Here is a 20260-nt window from a genome sequence, read left to right as displayed (position 1 = left end):
CCTAGAATATAAGCACATTTCACAGTCCTGCTTCTAATAATAACTTACTCAATTGTCTACAATACCAGCACAATCCATGGTCATCTGTGCGATGTTTGTGGAAGACGGTGGCCGTAGTTTTTCAACTTTTTGGACAGTCCCTTTACAGACCTCTTATACAGGTCACTGCTTGAAGTGCACAATCCATGGGATTCACACATAACGAATAATGTTGGAAGTATATGAAATTTGGAGCGGTGGTCTATCCCATTGAATCCGCATCTTGCTTGTGGGACGTCTCTGGCATTGTAGACTATGGGTTTGGCTGCATTACCAGACATGGCCTGTGGTCAAGAGGGGCGCTGTATCTGAGGGCAACGCAAATAATCCCATTGGTTTACATAATGTAACTATATAGCTTGTTATTGGACTTGTCCTATTTGTTTCATTTAAGAAATCGGTTTCCAGGAAAAATTTTGGTTTTTGTCGGCAGGACCTGCATTCTGTATATTGGGAGGGAGGGGGGGAGAATGTACAATTTTGTGTTTGACCCTGATGTGACAGGAACATTTGTGCTGCCTCTGACTCCAATGAAAGGGTCATGGAGCAAAGTGATTTGGTTGTATTTTTATTATAAAATAATTTTTGGGTCCAATCTGACCTGATAAAACCAGTGCGTGTATATGCCAATTTTTTTTTTCGGGTGGGGGTGGGTGGGTGTATTACAAACTTCCTTCCCATTATATAGTAAAAGTGTCATACAATGGTGGACAGTGTGAACACTCGCATAACCTGGACACATACAGGACAGTTGCATCTGTGTTTGTACCGTTGTTTATTATGTTGCCTTGTTATATTACGGATTGGACACTCCCCAGAGAGGATCCTGCAGATGAGGCCGCGATGGTCTTCATTGGGACGCAGGTCTGGTTATCTGCGGAGAACAGGAGACGCCATGTGTTACATTCTCAGATGTTAGTCCCGAAATAATGGACCTTCCATGAGGGCGCAGTCACACGTTGCGGTTTGGTTGTGTTTAAACCGCATTACAGCAGCTGAGGAGAGGTGATTTGCCTAATTACATTACTATTTACATTTGTTAACCAAACATACCTGGAGAATGCTGTAACTACACTGATGCTGAAACATATCTTGTTTAATCCCCCTAACAATTATAACATTCGGAATAATGAGTCTGTTGCTCCTTTGCGTGGCTCTGTGCTCTCAGGAGAATGATGGAATCACTGACAGGCAGAAGTAATCAATCGCTGCTGTGTATGAGTGATTTGTCTCCGGTTGATTAGTCATGTCTGGAAAGTACAGAAAGCTCTGTGTAATGTGTTTACGACATGCAATCCAGCTTTCCCAAGGTCCTGAATGTCATAATTTGTTTTTTTTTTCAGCAAAACCACTCAACTCAGAGAATAAACAAGATATGTTTCTGCATCAGTGTAGCTACAGAATTCTCAAGGTTTGTGTGCTTCATAATGCATCAAATCAAATGGGAGCAGTCATTGTAACCTTTGATGAGCAGATCTGTTAAAATTTGGGATTTTGACAAACCTAGACCCCAACAGCTGCAATTCAGGGAAAATCGGCGCAAATCAGAAATATTTGGGTAACACGTTGGGAAAACGCAAATCGGGCCCTTAGTAAATGACCCTCAATCTGACCATGGTGATGTGATGCAGGGGTCGTTATTATCACACACCTCCTATTACTCTCTCTCTGATAATAACAGTAACATGTAATCGTGTAACTACATGTCCACCACATCACATGGACAGATTTGTATTCACGGGTAACATAGAAGCTTTCTATAGCTGCACAGCAAGCAGAGATCTAGAAACCTGTGAGGAATTGATATAGGAAGTATATTGGCAATGTGGATAACTTTTTCTTAAACAAATAATATCAATTATTTGGGCAGCACGGTGGCTCAGTGGTTAGCATTACAGCCTTGCAGCGCCGGGGTCCTGGGCTCAATTCCCAACCAGGTCAACATCTGCGGAGAGTTTGTATGTTCTCTCCATGTTTGTGTGGATTTCCTCCCAAAACACACTGGTAGGTTGATTAGATTGTGAGCCCCATTGGGGACAGGGACTGACTTGGCAAACTCTGTGCAGCGCTGCATAATCTGTGTGCGCTATATAAATGAAGAATTATTATTTGCTAAAAGTGGACGATTCCTTTAAGTATGTAACGGACCCACCTCGTTGTAGGACGTTGTCCACTCCCCGGCTCAGGATCCGGATGTACTTCTTCAGTTTGTGCCGGAGCTAATAATCATAAAAATATGAATGTGGCAACGAACCTCCAGGAGAGATGGAGTAATGGGGGGGGGGGGGCTCACCATCTTGATGATTATGTCTTGGTTCTGTAGCAGGTCCGATCCTGAAGTGGAGACGCTTCTAATCGTTAGTCCCACCTGCCGATCTATTAAAAAATCATGTTTAAGTGGGTTTTTTGGGACTAAAACATCAATGAGGGCGCATTCCCACGATGCGTCACGTTTTTTGATGCGTTTTTGGCGCATTCCAAAGGCTTCAGCCCAGATCACATGCTGAGGATACACTGCGCTTTAGCAGATGCAGTGTAACCTTGGCACGTGATCAAGGCGGAAGCCTCTGGAATCCGTCAAAAAACGCAACGCACCGTGTGAACGCGCCCTGACTCTTTGTTAGAGAACTGCACAGGGGCTTGAGATTCCTGCTGATCGCTGGTGCTACGAGTCACGACTGATTAGTTGGATGATACCTTGTGCAGGACCTGAAGGGAAAGGAGCAGGACTTTAGGTTCTAGGAATACCATGAAATAGGTCGTGCTCCCCCCTTCAGACCCTGCACTTTGCATTATGCAATGTACAGGCAGTCCCCTACTTAAGGACACCCGACTTACAGGCGACCCCTAGTTAAAGACGGACCACTGTGACCTCTGGTGACCTCTCTGGATGTTACTATAGTCCCGGGCTGTAAGGTGTCTGTAATGAAGCTTTATTGATCATCCTTGGTCCCATTGCAGCAAAATATTTTGAAATTAGTCACTTAGTCAGTTTCGACTTACATACAAATTCAACTTAAGAACTAACCTATGGACCCAATCTTGTACATAACTCGGGGACTGCCTGTATTAGCTATGACTGGAGTGTTCCATGGACCTTCTCTGTAGGGTGTATAGCGAAGAGAGCAAGATTTGGGGTGATGAGTTTACCTGGTACGTTTAGGACCCCCACTTGGACCTCACACAAGGTGAGGGTGTCAATGCGGCTTGGAATGACCACAGTCAAGTACCGTCCAAAAATCCCGCCACATGAAAAGGTACCAGTAGATCCAGGGGCCATGGAGCTGATGACGGAGCACCTAAAAAAATAAAAGATGGATTTTAGGACCTTTGCACCCAGGGACCCCCCCTCCTCTTTACTTATCAGGTGTGTTGTAGTAAATATCAGTAAATTGCAGGGTTTGGTACACCCCCAGGTAAGAAGACGCGCGCTCGTGGGGCTCACTTTGGGTTATATACTCCATAGCCTTCCATACTTTCGCCAACGTGGATCTCAGCCCATGGCACCGGACTGGTGGCGCTGGCAGATTGGCTGGTGATGGTGACATTGGTAATGATGTAGCCACGTCGTAGGTCCACAGTCCACCAGGGCTGGTACTCGCTGGTGGTCTGGCTGCAGGACCCCTTCAGAAAGTCAGTATTTGTGTTGCCGTCTATGGCCCGGTGAGCTTCTCCCTGCCCCGGGACCGAGCTGGACTGAAAGGCGAGTCCATTCAGCACCACATTCACTGCTGGAAGAGGAGAGCAGACGTGTCATCAGTATGGACCCCCGATGTTATATACATTATATCTACAGCGACCGTTTCATGTGGTTATAGGACCTGTAACAGGAACGCACCGAATAACAAGAGATAACAAGGACCTCCGGAGATCATATAACACCGCACTCACCATATATGTGAAGGAAGAGGAGCAGCTGCTGGAGGAATCATAAAGGACCCAATGGCAGAGTGATGTCACAGTACAGGGATAATATACACAGTGATGTCACAGTACAGGGGTAATACACACAGTGATGTCACAGTACAGGGATAATACACACAGTGATGTCACAGTACAGGGATAATACACACAGTGATGTCACAGTACAGGGATACTACACACAGTGATGTCACAGTACAGAGATAATACACACAGTGATGTCACAGTACAGGGATAATACACACAGTGATGTCACAGTACAGGGATAATACACACAGTGATGTCACAGTACAGGGATAATACACACAGCGATGTCATAGTACAGAGATAATACACACAGTGATGTCACAGTACAGAGATAATACACACAGTGATGTCACAGTACAGGGGTAATACACACAGTGATGTCACAGTACAGGGATAATACACACAGCGATGTCATAGTAGAGGGATAATACACACAGCGATGTCACAGTACAGAGATAATACACACAGTGATGTCACAGTACAGAGATAATACACACAGTGATGTCACAGTACAGGGATAATACACACAGTGATGTCACAGTACAGGGATAATACACACAGTAATGTCACAGTACAGAGATAATACACACAGTGATGTCACAGTACAGGGATAATACACACAGTGATGTCACAGTACAGGGATAATACACACAGCGATGTCATAGTAGAGGGATAATACACACAGTGATGTCACAGTACAGAGATAATACACACAGTGATGTCACAGTACAGGGATAATACACACAGTGATGTCACAGTACAGGGATAATACACACAGTGATGTCACAGTACAGGGATAATACACACAGTGATGTCACAGCACAGGGATAATACATACAGGGATGTCACAGTACAGGGATAATACACACAGTGATGTCACAGCACAGGGATAATACAGTGATGTCACAGTACAGGGATAATACACACAGTGATGTCACAGTACAGGGATAATACACACAGTGATGTCACAGTACAGGGGTAATACACACAGTGATGTCACAGCACAGGGATAATACATACAGGGATGTCACAGTACAGGGATAATACAGTGATGTCACAGTACAGGGATAATACACACAGTGATGTCACAGTACAGGGATAATACAGTGATGTCACAGTACAGGGATAATACACACAGTGATGTCACAGCACAGGGATAATACACACAGTGATGTCACAGTACAGGGATAATACACACAGCGATGTCACAGTACAGGGATAATACACACAGCGATGTCACAGTACAGGGATAATACACACAGTGATGTCACAGTACAGGGATAATACACACATTGATGTCACAGTACAGGGATAATACACACAGTGATGTCACAGTACAGGATAATACACACAGTGATGTCACCGTACAGAGATAATACACACAGTGATGTCACAGTACAGGGATAATACACACAGGGATGTCACAGCACAGGGATAATACATACAGGGATGTCACAGTACAGGGATAATACACACAGTGATGTCACAGTACAGGGATAATACACACAGTGATGTCACAGCACAGGGATAATACAGTGATGTCACAGTACAGGGATAATACACACAGTGATGTCACAGTACAGGGATAATACACACAGTGATGTCACAGCACAGGGATAATACACACAGTGATGTCACAGTATAGGGATAATACACGCAGTAATGTCACAGTATAGGGATAATACACGCAGTAATGTCACAGTACAGGGATAATACACAGTGATGTCACAGTATAGGGATAATACACGCAGTAATGTCACAGTACAGGGATAATACACACAGTGATGTCACAGCACAGGGATAATACACACAGTGATGTCACAGTATAGGGATAATACACGCAGTGATGTCACAGCACAGGGATAATACATACAGGGATGTCACAGTACAGGGATAATACACACAGTGATGTCACAGTACAGGGATAATACACACAGTGATGTCACAGCACAGGGATAAAACAGTGATGTCACAGTACAGGGATAATACACACAGTGATGTCACAGTACAGGGATAATACAGTGATGTCACAGTACAGGGATAATACACACAGTGATGTCACAGCACAGGGATAACACACAGTGATGTCACAGTACAGGGATAATACACACAGCGATGTCACAGTACAGGGATAATACACACAGCGATGTCACAGTACAGGGATAATACACACAGCGATGTCACAGTACAGAGATAATACACACAGTGATGTCACAGTACAGAGATAATACACACAGTGATGTCACAGTACAGGGATAATACACACAGTGATGTCACAGTACAGGGATAATACACACAGCGATGTCACAGTACAGGGATAATACACACAGTGATGTCACAGTACAGGGATAATACACACAGCGACGTCACAGTACAGAGATAATGCACACAGTGATGTCACAGTACAGGGATAATACACACAGCGATGTCACAGTACAGGGATAATACACACAGCGATGTCACAGTACAGGGATAATACACACAGTGATGTCACAGTACAGAGATAATGCACACAGTGGTGTCACAGTACAGAGATAATACATACAGTGATGTCACAGTACAGGGATAATACACACAGCGATGTCACAGTACAGGGATAATACACACAGTGATGTCACAGTACAGGGATAATACACACAGCGATGTCACAGTACAGGGATAATACACACATTGATGTCACAGTACAGGGATAATACACACATTGATGTCACAGTACAGGGATAATACAGTGATGTCACAGTACAGGGATAATACACACATTGATGTCACAGTACAGGGATAATACACACAGTGATGTCACAGTACAGAGATAATACACACAGTGATGTCACAGTACAGGGATAATACACACAGTGATGTCACCGTACAGAGATAATACACACAGTGATGTCACAGTACAGGGATAATACACACAGTGATGTCACAGCACAGGGATAATACATACAGGGATGTCACAGTACAGGGATAATACACACAGTGATGTCACAGCACAGGGATAATACAGTGATGTCACAGTACAGGGATAATACACACAGTGATGTCACAGTACAGGGATAATACACACAGTGATGTCACAGTACAGGGGTAATACACACAGTGATGTCATAGTACAGGGATAATACACACAGTGATGTCATAGTACAGAGATAATGCACACAGTGATGTCACAGTACAGGGATAATACACACAGCGATGTCACAGTACAGGGATAATACACACAGTGATGTCACAGTACAGGGATAATACACACATTGATGTCACAGTACAGGGATAATACACACAGTGATGTCACAGTACAGGATAATACACACAGCGATGTCACAGTACAGGGGTAATACACACAGTGATGTCACAGTACAGGTGTAATACACACAGTGATGTCATAGTACAGAGATAATGCACACAGTGATGTCACAGTACAGGGATAATACACACAGCGATGTCACAGTACAGGGATAATACACACAGCGATGTCACAGTACAGGGATAATACACACAGTGATGTCACAGTACAGGGATAATACACACATTGATGTCACAGTACAGGGATAATACACACAGTGATGTCACAGTACAGGATAATACACACAGTGATGTCACCGTACAGAGATAATACACACAGTGATGTCACAGTACAGGGATAATACACACAGTGATGTCACAGCACAGGGATAATACATACAGGGATGTCACAGTACAGGGATAATACAGTGATGTCACAGTACAGGGATAATACACACAGTGATGTCACAGTACAGGGATAATACAGTGATGTCACAGTACAGGGATAATACACACAGTGATGTCACAGCACAGGGATAATACACACAGTGATGTCACAGTACAGGGATAATACACACAGCGATGTCACAGTACAGGGATAATACACACAGCGATGTCACAGTACAGGGATAATACACACAGTGATGTCACAGTACAGGGATAATACACACAGTGATGTCACAGTACAGGGATAATACACACAGTGATGTCACAGTACAGGGATAATACACACATTGATGTCACAGTACAGGGATAATACACACAGTGATGTCACAGTACAGGATAATACACACAGTGATGTCACCGTACAGAGATAATACACACAGTGATGTCACAGTACAGGGATAATACACACAGTGATGTCACAGCACAGGGATAATACATACAGGGATGTCACAGTACAGGGATAATACACACAGTGATGTCACAGTACAGGGATAATACATACAGTAATGTCACAGCACTGGGATAATACACGCAGTAATGTCACAGTACAGGGATAATACACACAGTGATGTCACAGTACAGGATAATACACACAGTGATGTCACCGTACAGAGATAATACACACAGTGATGTCACAGTACAGGGATAATACACACAGTGATGTCACAGCACAGGGATAATACATACAGGGATGTCACAGTACAGGGATAATACACACAGTGATGTCACAGTACAGGGATAATACACACAGTGATGTCACAGCACAGGGATAATACACGCAGTAATGTCACAGTACAGGGATAATACACACAGTGATGTCACAGCACAGGGATAATACACACAGTGATGTCACAGTATAGGGATAATACACGCAGTAATGTCACAGTATAGGGATAATACACGCAGTAATGTCACAGTACAGGGATAATACACAGTGATGTCACAGTATAGGGATAATACACGCAGTAATGTCACAGTACAGGATAATACACACAGCGATGTCACAGTACAGGGATAATACACACAGTGATGTCACAGTACAGGGATAATACACACAGTGATGTCACAGTACAGGGATAATACACACATTGATGTCACAGTACAGGGATAATACACACAGTGATGTCACAGTACAGGATAATACACACAGTGATGTCACCGTACAGAGATAATACACACAGTGATGTCACAGTACAGGGATAATACACACAGCGATGTCACAGTACAGGGATAATATACACAGTGATGTCACAGTATAGGGATAATACACACAGTGATGTCACAGTACAGGGATAATACACACAGTGATGTCACAGTACAGGATAATACACACAGTGATGTCACCGTACAGAGATAATACGCACAGTGATGTCACAGTACAGGGATAATACACACAGTGATGTCACAGCACAGGGATAATACATACAGGGATGTCACAGTACAGGGATAATACACACAGTGATGTCACAGTACAGGGATAATACACACAGTGATGTCACAGCACAGGGATAATACAGTGATGTCACAGTACAGGGATAATACACACAGTGATGTCACAGTACAGGGATAATACAGTGATGTCACAGTACAGGGATAATACACACAGTGATGTCACAGCACAGGGATAACACACAGTGATGTCACAGTACAGGGATAATACACACAGCGATGTCACAGTACAGGGATAATACACACAGCGATGTCACAGTACAGGGATAATACACACAGTGATGTCACAGTACAGGGATAATACACACATTGATGTCACAGTAGAGGGATAATACACACAGTGATGTCACAGTACAGGATAATACACACAGTGATGTCACAGCACAGGGATAACACACAGTGATGTCACAGTACAGGGATAATACACACAGCGATGTCACAGTACAGGGATAATACACACAGCGATGTCACAGTACAGGGATAATACACACAGTGATGTCACAGTACAGAGATAATACACACAGTGATGCCACAGTACAGGGATAATACACACAGTGATGTCACAGTACATTAATAATACACACAGTGATGTCACAGTACGGGGATAATACACACAGTGATGTCACAGTACAGGGATAATACACACAGTGATGTCACAGTACAGAGATAATACACACAGTGATGTCACAGTACAGGGATAATACACACAGTGATGTCACAGTACAGGGATAATACACACAGTGATGTCACAGTACAGGGATAATACACACAGTGATGTCACAGTACAGAGATAATACACACAGTGATGTCACAGTACAGAGATAATACACACAGTGATGTCACAGTACAGGGATAATACACAGTGATGTCACAGTACAGGGATAATACACACAGTGATGTCACAGTACAGGGATAATACACACAGTGATGTCACAGTACAGGGGTAATACACACAGTGATGTCACAGTACAGGGATAATACACACAGCGATGTCATAGTACAGAGATAATACACACAATGATGTCACAGTACAGAGATAATACACACAGTGATGTCACAGTACAGGGGTAATACACACAGTGATGTCACAGTACAGGGATAATACACACAGCGATGTCATAGTAGAGGGATAATACACACAGTGATGTCACAGTACAGAGATAATACACACAGTGATGTCACAGTACAGGGATAATACACACAGTGATGTCACAGTACAGGGATAATACATACAGTAATGTCACAGTACAGAGATAATACACACAGTGATGTCACAGTACAGGGATAATACACACAGTGATGTCACAGTACAGGGATAATACAAACAGCGATGTCATAGTAGAGGGATAATACACACAGTGATGTCACAGTACAGAGATAATACACACAGTGATGCCACAGTACAGGGATAATACACACAGTGATGTCACAGTACAGGGATAATACACACATTGATGTCACAGTACAGGGATAATACACACAGTGATGTCACAGTACAGGGATAATACACACAGTGATGTCACAGTACAGGGATAATACACACAGTGATGTCACAGCACAGGGATAATACATACAGGGATGTCACAGTACAGGGATAATACACACAGTGATGTCACAGCACAGGGATAATACAGTGATGTCACAGTACAGGGATAATACACACAGTGATGTCACAGTACAGGGATAATACACACAGTGATGTCACAGTACAGGGGTAATACACACAGTGATGTCACAGCACAGGGATAATACATACAGGGATGTCACAGTACAGGGATAATACAGTGATGTCACAGTACAGGGATAATACACACAGTGATGTCACAGTACAGGGATAATACAGTGATGTCACAGTACAGGGATAATACACACAGTGATGTCACAGCACAGGGATAATACACACAGTGATGTCACAGTACAGGGATAATACACACAGCGATGTCACAGTACAGGGATAATACACACAGCGATGTCACAGTACAGGGATAATACACACAGTGATGTCACAGTACAGGGATAATACACACATTGATGTCACAGTACAGGGATAATACACACAGTGATGTCACAGTATAGGATAATACACACAGTGATGTCACCGTACAGTAATAATACACACAGTGATGTCACAGTACAGGGATAATACACACAGTGATGTCACAGCACAGGGATAATACATACAGGGATGTCACAGTACAGGGATAATACACACAGTGATGTCACAGTACAGGGATAATACACACAGTGATGTCACAGCACAGGGATAATACAGTGATGTCACAGTACAAGGATAATACACACAGTGATGTCACAGTACAGGGATAATACACACAGTGATGTCACAGCACAGGGATAATACACACAGTGATGTCACAGTATAGGGATAATACACGCAGTAATGTCACAGTATAGGGATAATACACGCAGTAATGTCACAGTACAGGGATAATACACAGTGATGTCACAGTATAGGGATAATACACGCAGTAATGTCACAGTACAGGGATAATACACACAGTGATGTCACAGCACAGGGATAATACACACAGTGATGTCACAGTATAGGGATAATACACGCAGTAATGTCACAGTATAGGGATAATACACGCAGTAATGTCACAGTACAGGGATAATACACAGTGATGTCACAGTATAGGGATAATACACGCAGTAATGTCACAGTAAAGGATAATACACACAGCGATGTCACAGTACAGGGATAATACACACAGTGATGTCACAGCACAGGGATAATACAGTGATGTCACAGTACAGGGATAATACACACAGTGATGTCACCGTACAGAGATAATACACACAGTGATGTCACAGTACAGGGATAATACACACAGTGATGTCACAGCACAGGGATAATACATACAGGGATGTCACAGTACAGGGATAATACACACAGTGATGTCACAGTACAGGGATAATACACACAGTGATGTCACAGCACAGGGATAATACAGTGATGTCACAGTACAGGGATAATACACACAGTGATGTCACAGTACAGGGATAATACACACAGTGATGTCACAGCACAGGTATAATACACACAGTGATGTCACAGTATAGGGATAATACACGCAGTAATGTCACAGTATAGGGATAATACACGCAGTAATGTCACAGTACAGGGATAATACACAGTGATGTCACAGTATAGGGATAATACACGCAGTAATGTCACAGTACAGGGATAATACACACAGTGATGTCACAGCACAGGGATAATACACACAGTGATGTCACAGTATAGGGATAATACACGCAGTAATGTCACAGTATAGGGATAATACACGCAGTAATGTCACAGTACAGGGATAATACACAGTGATGTCACAGTATAGGGATAATACACGCAGTAATGTCACAGTACAGGATAATACACACAGCGATGTCACAGTACAGGGATAATACACACAGTGATGTCACAGTACAGGGATAATACACACAGTGATGTCACAGTACAGGGATAATACACACATTGATGTCACAGTACAGGGATAATACACACAGTGATGTCACAGTACAGGATAATACACACAGTGATGTCACCGTACAGAGATAATACGCACAGTGATGTCACAGTACAGGGATAATACACACAGTGATGTCACAGCACAGGGATAATACATACAGGGATGTCACAGTACAGGGATAATACACAGTGATGTCACAGTACAGGGATAATACACACAGTGATGTCACAGCACAGGGATAATACAGTGATGTCACAGTACAGGGATAATACACACAGTGATGTCACAGTACAGGGATAATACAGTGATGTCACAGTACAGGGATAATACACACAGTGATGTCACAGCACAGGGATAACACACAGTGATGTCACAGTACAGGGATAATACACACAGCGATGTCACAGTACAGGGATAATACACACAGCGATGTCACAGTACAGGGATAATACACACAGCGATGTCACAGTACAGAGATAATACACACAGTGATGTCACAGTACAGAGATAATACACACAGTGATGTCACAGTACAGGGATAATACACACAGTGATGTCACAGTACAGGGATAATACACACAGCGATGTCACAGTACAGGGATAATACACACAGTGATGTCACAGTACAGGGATAATACACACAGCGACGTCACAGTACAGAGATAATGCACACAGTGATGTCACAGTACAGGGATAATACACACAGCGATGTCACAGTACAGGGATAATACACACAGTGATGTCACAGTACAGAGATAATGCACACAGTGATGTCACAGTACAGGGATAATACACACAGCGATGTCACAGTACAGGGATAATACACACAGTGATGTCACAGTACAGGGATAATACACACAGCGATGTCACAGTACAGGGATAATACACACATTGATGTCACAGTACAGGGATAATACACACATTGATGTCACAGTACAGGGATAATACAGTGATGTCACAGTACAGGGATAATACACACATTGATGTCACAGTACAGGGATAATACACACAGTGATGTCACAGTACAGAGATAATACACACAGTGATGTCACAGTACAGGGATAATACACACAGTGATGTCACCGTACAGAGATAATACACACAGTGATGTCACAGTACAGGGATAATACACACAGTGATGTCACAGCACAGGGATAATACATACAGGGATGTCACAGTACAGGGATAATACACACAGTGATGTCACAGCACAGGGATAATACAGTGATGTCACAGTACAGGGATAATACACACAGTGATGTCACAGTACAGGGATAATACACACAGTGATGTCACAGTACAGGGGTAATACACACAGTGATGTCATAGTACAGGGATAATACACACAGTGATGTCACAGTACAAGGATAATACACAGTGATGTCACAGTACAGGGATAATACACACAGTGATGTCACAGTACAGGGATAATACACACAGTGATGTCAGAGTACAGGGATAATACACACAGTGATGTCACAGTACAGGGATAATACACACAGTGATGTCACAGTACAGGGATAATACACACAGTGACGTCACAGTACAGAGATAATACACACAGTGATGTCACAGTACAGAGATAATACACACAGTGATGTCACAGTACAGGGATAATACACACAGTGATGTCACAGTACAAGGATAATACACAGCGATGTCACAGTACAGGGATAATACACACAGTGATGTCACAGTACAGGGATAATACACACAGGGATAATGCACACAGTGATGTCACAGTACAGGGATAATACACACAGTGATGTCACAGAACAGGGGTAATACACACATTGATGTCACAGTACAGGGATAATACACACAGTGATGTCACAGCACAGGGATAATACACACAGTGATGTCACAGTACAGGGCATAATGCACACAGTGATGTCACAGTACAGGGATAATACACACAGTGATGTCACAGTACAGGATAATACACACAGTGATGTCAGAGTACAGGGATAATACACACAGTGATGTCACAGTACAGGGCATAATGCACACAGTGATGTCACAGTACAGGGATAATACACACAGTGATGTCACAGTACAGGGATAATACACACAGTGATGTCACAGTACAGGATAATACACACAGTGATGTCAGAGTACAGGGATAATACACACAGTGATGTCACAGTACAGGGATAATACACACAGTGATGTCACAGTACAGGGGTAATACACACAGTGATGTCACAGTACAGGGATAATACACACAGTGATGTCACAGTACAGAGATAATACACAGTGACGTCACAGTACAGGGATAATACACAGCGATGTCACAGTACAGGGATAATACACACAGTGATGTCACAGTACAGGGATAATACACACAGGGATAATGCACACAGTGATGTCACAGTACAGGGATAATACACACAGTGATGTCACAGAACAGGGGTAATACACACATTGATGTCACAGTACAGGGATAATGCACACAGTGATGTCACAGTACAGAGATAATACACACAATGATGTCACAGTACAGGGATAATACACACAGTGATGTCACAGCACAGGGATAATACACACAGTGATGTCACAGTACAGGGATAATGCACACAGTGATGTCACAGAACAGGGGTAATACACACAGTGATGTCACAGTACAGGGGTAATACACAATGATGTCACAGCACAGGGATAATACACACAGTGATGTCACAGTACAGGGATAATACACACAGTGATGTCACAGTACAGGGATAATACACACAGCGATGTCACAGTACAGGGATAATACACACAGCGATGTCACAGTACAGAGATAATACACACAGTGATGTCGAAGTACAGGGATAATACACACAGTGATGTCACAGTACAGAGATAATATACACAATGATGTCACAGTACAGGGATAATACACACAGTAATGTCACAGTACAGGATAATACACACAGTGATGTCACAGTACAGGGATAATACACACAGTGACGTCACAGTACAGAGATAAGACACGCAGTGATGTCACAGTACAGAGATAATACACGCAGTGATGTCACAGTACAGGGATAATACACACAGTGATGTCACAGTACAGGGATAATACTCACAGTAATGTCACAGTACAGGGGTAATGCACACAGTGATGTCACAGTACAGGGATAATACACGCAGTGATGTCACAGTACAGGGATAATACACACAGTGATGTCACAGTACAGAGATAATACACACAGTGATGTCACAGTACAGGGATAATACACACAGTGATGTCACAGTACATTAATAATACACACAGTGATGTCACAGTACGGGGATAATACACACAGTGATGTCACAGTACAGGGATAATACACACAGTGATGTCACAGTACAGAGATAATACACACAGTGATGTCACAGTACAGGGATAATACACACAGTGATGTCACAGTACAGGGATAATACACACAGTGATGTCACAGTACAGAGATAATACACACAGTGATGTCACAGTACAGAGATAATACACACAGTGATGTCACAGTACAGGGATAATACACAGTGATGTCACAGTACAGGGATAATACACACAGTGATGTCACAGTACAGAGATAATACACACAGTGATGTCACAGTACAGGTATAATACACACAGCGATGTCACAGTACAGGGATAATACACACAGCGATGTCACAGTACAGGGATAATACACACAGTGATGTCACAGTACAGGGACAATACACACAGCGATGTCACAGTACAGGGATAATACACACAGTGATGTCACAGTACAGGGATAATACACAGTGATGTCACAGTACAGGGATAATACACACAGTGATGTCACAGTACAGGGATAATACACACAGTGATGTCACAGTGCAGGGATAATACACACAGTGATGTCACAGTACAGGGATAATACACAGTGATGTCACAGTACAGGGATAATACACACAGTGATGTCACAGCACAGGGATAATACACGCAGTGATGTCACAGTACAGGGATAATACACACAGTGATGTCACAGGCATAATACAAAGGTTTTTACCATAAACCCTGTGACAGCAGATAAAAAATATAACCACACATGTTGCAGCAAAGACTATAATGTAAAAAGTTACACACCTTATGAATATACATGGACCCCTTGTTGTTGAGTCCAGTGTTAGCGGCTGACCTGCTAGTTCCCCTCTTGCTTAGTGGGTTGTGTGTATTCAATTTTTTCCCCCAATTACCTTTAATAAGTTTCTAGTTGGGGAGAGGTAGCTAAAAACTCTGGGGCTGATTGAGTATTTTTCCAAAATGATTGATAAACTTATTATAAAATCATCTAGTCCCTTACCTGCCGCGTCCACCTGCACGAGATACTCTACACCTGTAAAGACACAACACGACAGATATCACGTGATCGATCTATTCCCGGGGTACTGCTAAATAAAAGGAAAGACACGGCACCACAATGGGATCTAAGAGGGTTTTAGACTGGACTCTTCAATATATACAAAATTGTTGAAGGTCCTTCTCCTGCCTCTTCCATTGATCGGCTGATTGAAGGCTCTGAGGCTCTCCAGAAGAGACACTGCTCTGCATTGTGCAGTGGTTATACGTGGTATTGCATGTCTTTGTGCTCCATTGAATAGATTAGAGGGAAGGAGTATAATGCATGTGCCAGTTTCAGGAAGAACTTTCACTGCAAGAAATTGTTACTCGGAGGATTAGTTACTACTTAGTGGTTGTCCAATGGCCTGTTGTCCTTTACATTGGGTGGTGTGAGCCATTGCTGGCTGGTACCCAGTAACTTGTAGCTTATGGGCCTCAGTGCCAAGTCTGTTCCAGACCCCCGACTATAATGTATGGGTTATAGTACTAGTCTTTTCAATTGGTAAAGCAACCCCTTATGGCCCCCCTAAGCCTCTTGGGCCCTGTTGTGACTGGACCCTTTGCACCCCCTCAAGTTATGCACCCATTGCGTGAACATACTGTGCTGTGCAGAGACTAGAAGCTCCTAGAACACCCTTGAGATACATTAAAGTCCAAGGACTACTGTACAAGGCGGTTCCTCCAGAGTGAGAGCTCTTTGGAGAAAAAGGTTTCTAACGGAGGACTAATAACACTGAAAACCCCTTTAAATAATGTATATCATATCTATATCCTCATACAGTAGCTCCTCACCTACGTATAGCCCTCCAGGATGATCAGACATATCACTCTTATGGTCACAGAGAAGGTGGAGGAATATCCCACCCTACGATTTCTCCTTCCAATAATATAATAGAGATAATAATGTCTCACCTACAAGTCCAATGACTGTGAGAATGGCCGAGAAAGTCTTCATCTCTTCCCGATCCGGATTATGACCTGGATTCCTTCCTCTCTGTGTCCCCCCACCACTAGGCTCCACTACTTTGCAAAGCAAATCAGGACTATGTCATTAGATGGAGATGACTGTGAGTAAATATGGAAACATGGAGCATCTGCTACTACTCGTACACCGCAGTATGTAGAAGTATCCGAGGTGTGGACGCACGTGAGCAAAAGTGGTGACCATCCCAACTATCTCATGTGTACGGAGGTTTCCTGATGTTGGCTGAATTGATCATGGGAATAAAAACGCGACCAAAGCTCCTCTCTCCATTCAATCCACATGCACACTCAGCCTACTTTATACTATGAACATATTAGAAGTCACCTAGAAGTGACCTGCTCATCCTCATCCTGGAGATATGTATAACATGACTCATTTAGGCTCCACACAGTAAAATGAGTCATGAACAATACTATTCCGAGTATATACTATATTCTCCTTCACCTCACCCTGGACCTAGTGCTCCCTGGTATATAGGAGCCTCCATTCTGCTCTCCTAATCCGTGTGTGATCATCCCGTAACATTGTGCAGTCACCGTCCCACTCATTGGAAGGGCTTGACGATGACGATGGCTGCGTGAGAGTTTATGGCTGACGTCATTCTGTTATGTAAAGTCATAATGTAATGATACGAGAAATAGGGATTTATAGTATTACAGGTAGCAAGGTCAGGAGGGAAACATTCATGACCTCTCAACAGGAAGACAAAAAGTACGTGGAAATATGTCAGGTCAAGGAGGGATAACTGCTAATTAGTTCTAACTATGATCTAGTGAAATACTATGTGATATGGGACAGTAAACTGCCCAAAGATCCTTATGGCTCAGGGGATAAGTATCTCATATAACCTGAAATGGACACAATTGGGCACATTTACTTACCTGGTCCTTGCGTGATCCTCGATCCGGAATGTACGACAAGGATGAAGACTGCCGGCCTCCATTCACTAGCAGCGTGCGCCCGATATCCTCCATGTGTCGCTTCCCTGATCAGGTCCTTCTTCTTCCCAGTGCATGTAAGTGCTTGGGCTTGTGACACAATGTTAAATATTAAATCCTGCACATTGTCCGAATCCTTCGGATCACCAGACGGCTCACCCCACCGATTTGTGTTGCGTAAAAGCCAGCGCCGATGCGCCAAAATCCGATCGCATGTGTCGCAATCCCCGTTGCGATCCCCAAAAACGCCGGAAAATCCGGCGGAAATGCGGCCGCGGAACCTTAGTGAATAAGCCCCAATCTGGTCACGTCCACCAGGGGCCCATGGGCAGTGAACCCAAGGTGTATTTCCTACATTTCTCTGAACTATTGTGCAGGCAGGTAGTACCAGCATTTGGCAAGTCCATACTACTGGCAATTTGCTGCACAGGGTTCTGCAATCTTCCGTGTGTGTTCTCTAATTTCCATCTCCAATGTATGGCTGATTTAGCTTTTCCAAGTCACCCTAACTGATTCCCTTTACATTAGGTTAAGTTGGGTTTTTATCCTAGTCTTGGGAATTTGAAGGCCAAGAGTAACTAAATAATTGAAGCTGATTTTTATTTCAGAAATGGATAAACTTTGTCATATATTTCATTAAAGGGGTATTCCAGGAATCAGCATAATTCATATACAAGTGGGCACTCAAAATATAAGCTAATGTGTAATTAGTTGTTATTTAAAATTTTGCTCTCCTTAGCAGAAAATGCTGGTTACATAGACTGTAATGAAGAATTAAAATGCTACCGGCCCTTTAATCAGTCCGTTAATTTCCTCCGCGCGGTCCGTCGCAGAAAAGAAGATGGCCGCTGGTCACATGTCCACATCACATGTCCTGTACCTGCCTGGGCAGGTCATGTGATCACCACTACATTTGGCTGTTGTTGGTTGGTTGCAGCGCATCCAGTATGGCCAGTGTTGTGGTGATGGCAGTTACACATCATTACTATGGTAACAGAGCAAGAAAACCTGTTATAGATCATCACTGGGAGCAGAGCATAAGAGGGAGGAGGAGTTACTGAGAACTAAAGGATCATGGGACTTGTACTTTCCAGTGGCGGCCATCTTAGTGATAACTCCGCCTACTTTAGAGGCCATAATTTAGTAAATCATAAAATCAAACTATTTAAGCTCTGTTTTCTGACTAATGACATTGAGTATTGTTGTATTCATTTATTTATATCATCATGGGTTTTTGTGTCAGACGTTCATATTCCCGGAATACCCCTTTAAGGAAAGCGGCTTTTCTGCGCCTTGTTTCTGCTCTTTCTCCTGTAGTGAGCACTATATCTAAAAGTCTTCTCAGATCCACCTA

At 43.0% G+C, this 20260-nt stretch overlaps 1 protein-coding gene across 1 annotated transcript; it reads right to left on the bottom strand.

The window, feature by feature from the left end:
• Positions 1–830: 830 nt before the first annotated feature.
• LOC140076405 (fucolectin-like) lies at positions 831–18090 on the bottom strand. The gene is made up of 7 exons (XM_072122934.1): positions 17896–18090; positions 16946–16978; positions 3485–3770; positions 3190–3338; positions 2333–2415; positions 2192–2258; positions 831–913 (listed from the first exon to the last, which is right to left on the bottom strand). The coding sequence occupies exons 1-7, from the start codon at positions 17936–17938 to the stop codon at positions 831–833; spliced, it is 744 nt and encodes a 247-aa protein (XP_071979035.1). The 5' UTR covers positions 17939–18090.
• Between the last annotated feature and the right edge of the window lie 2170 nt (positions 18091–20260).

This window comes from Engystomops pustulosus, chromosome 9 (assembly GCF_040894005.1).
Source record: "Engystomops pustulosus chromosome 9, aEngPut4.maternal, whole genome shotgun sequence".
Classification (NCBI taxonomy): domain Eukaryota; kingdom Metazoa; phylum Chordata; class Amphibia; order Anura; family Leptodactylidae; genus Engystomops; species Engystomops pustulosus.
This window is presented reverse-complemented; position numbering and strand designations above follow the sequence as displayed.

Bases quoted from the DNA above. Each gene is read 5' to 3' on its own strand.
- LOC140076405 (XM_072122934.1), bottom strand. From the start codon at position 17,938: ATGAAGACTTTCTCGGCCATTCTCACAGTCATTGGACTTGTAG. The intron at 16,979-17,895 runs GTGAGACATTAT...GTGTCTTTACAG, and splicing joins CACAGTCATTGGACTTGTAG to GTGTAGAGTATCTCGTGCAG. The intron at 3,339-3,484 runs GTGAGCCCCACG...TTATTTTTTTAG, and splicing joins TATGGAGTATATAACCCAAA to GTGCTCCGTCATCAGCTCCA.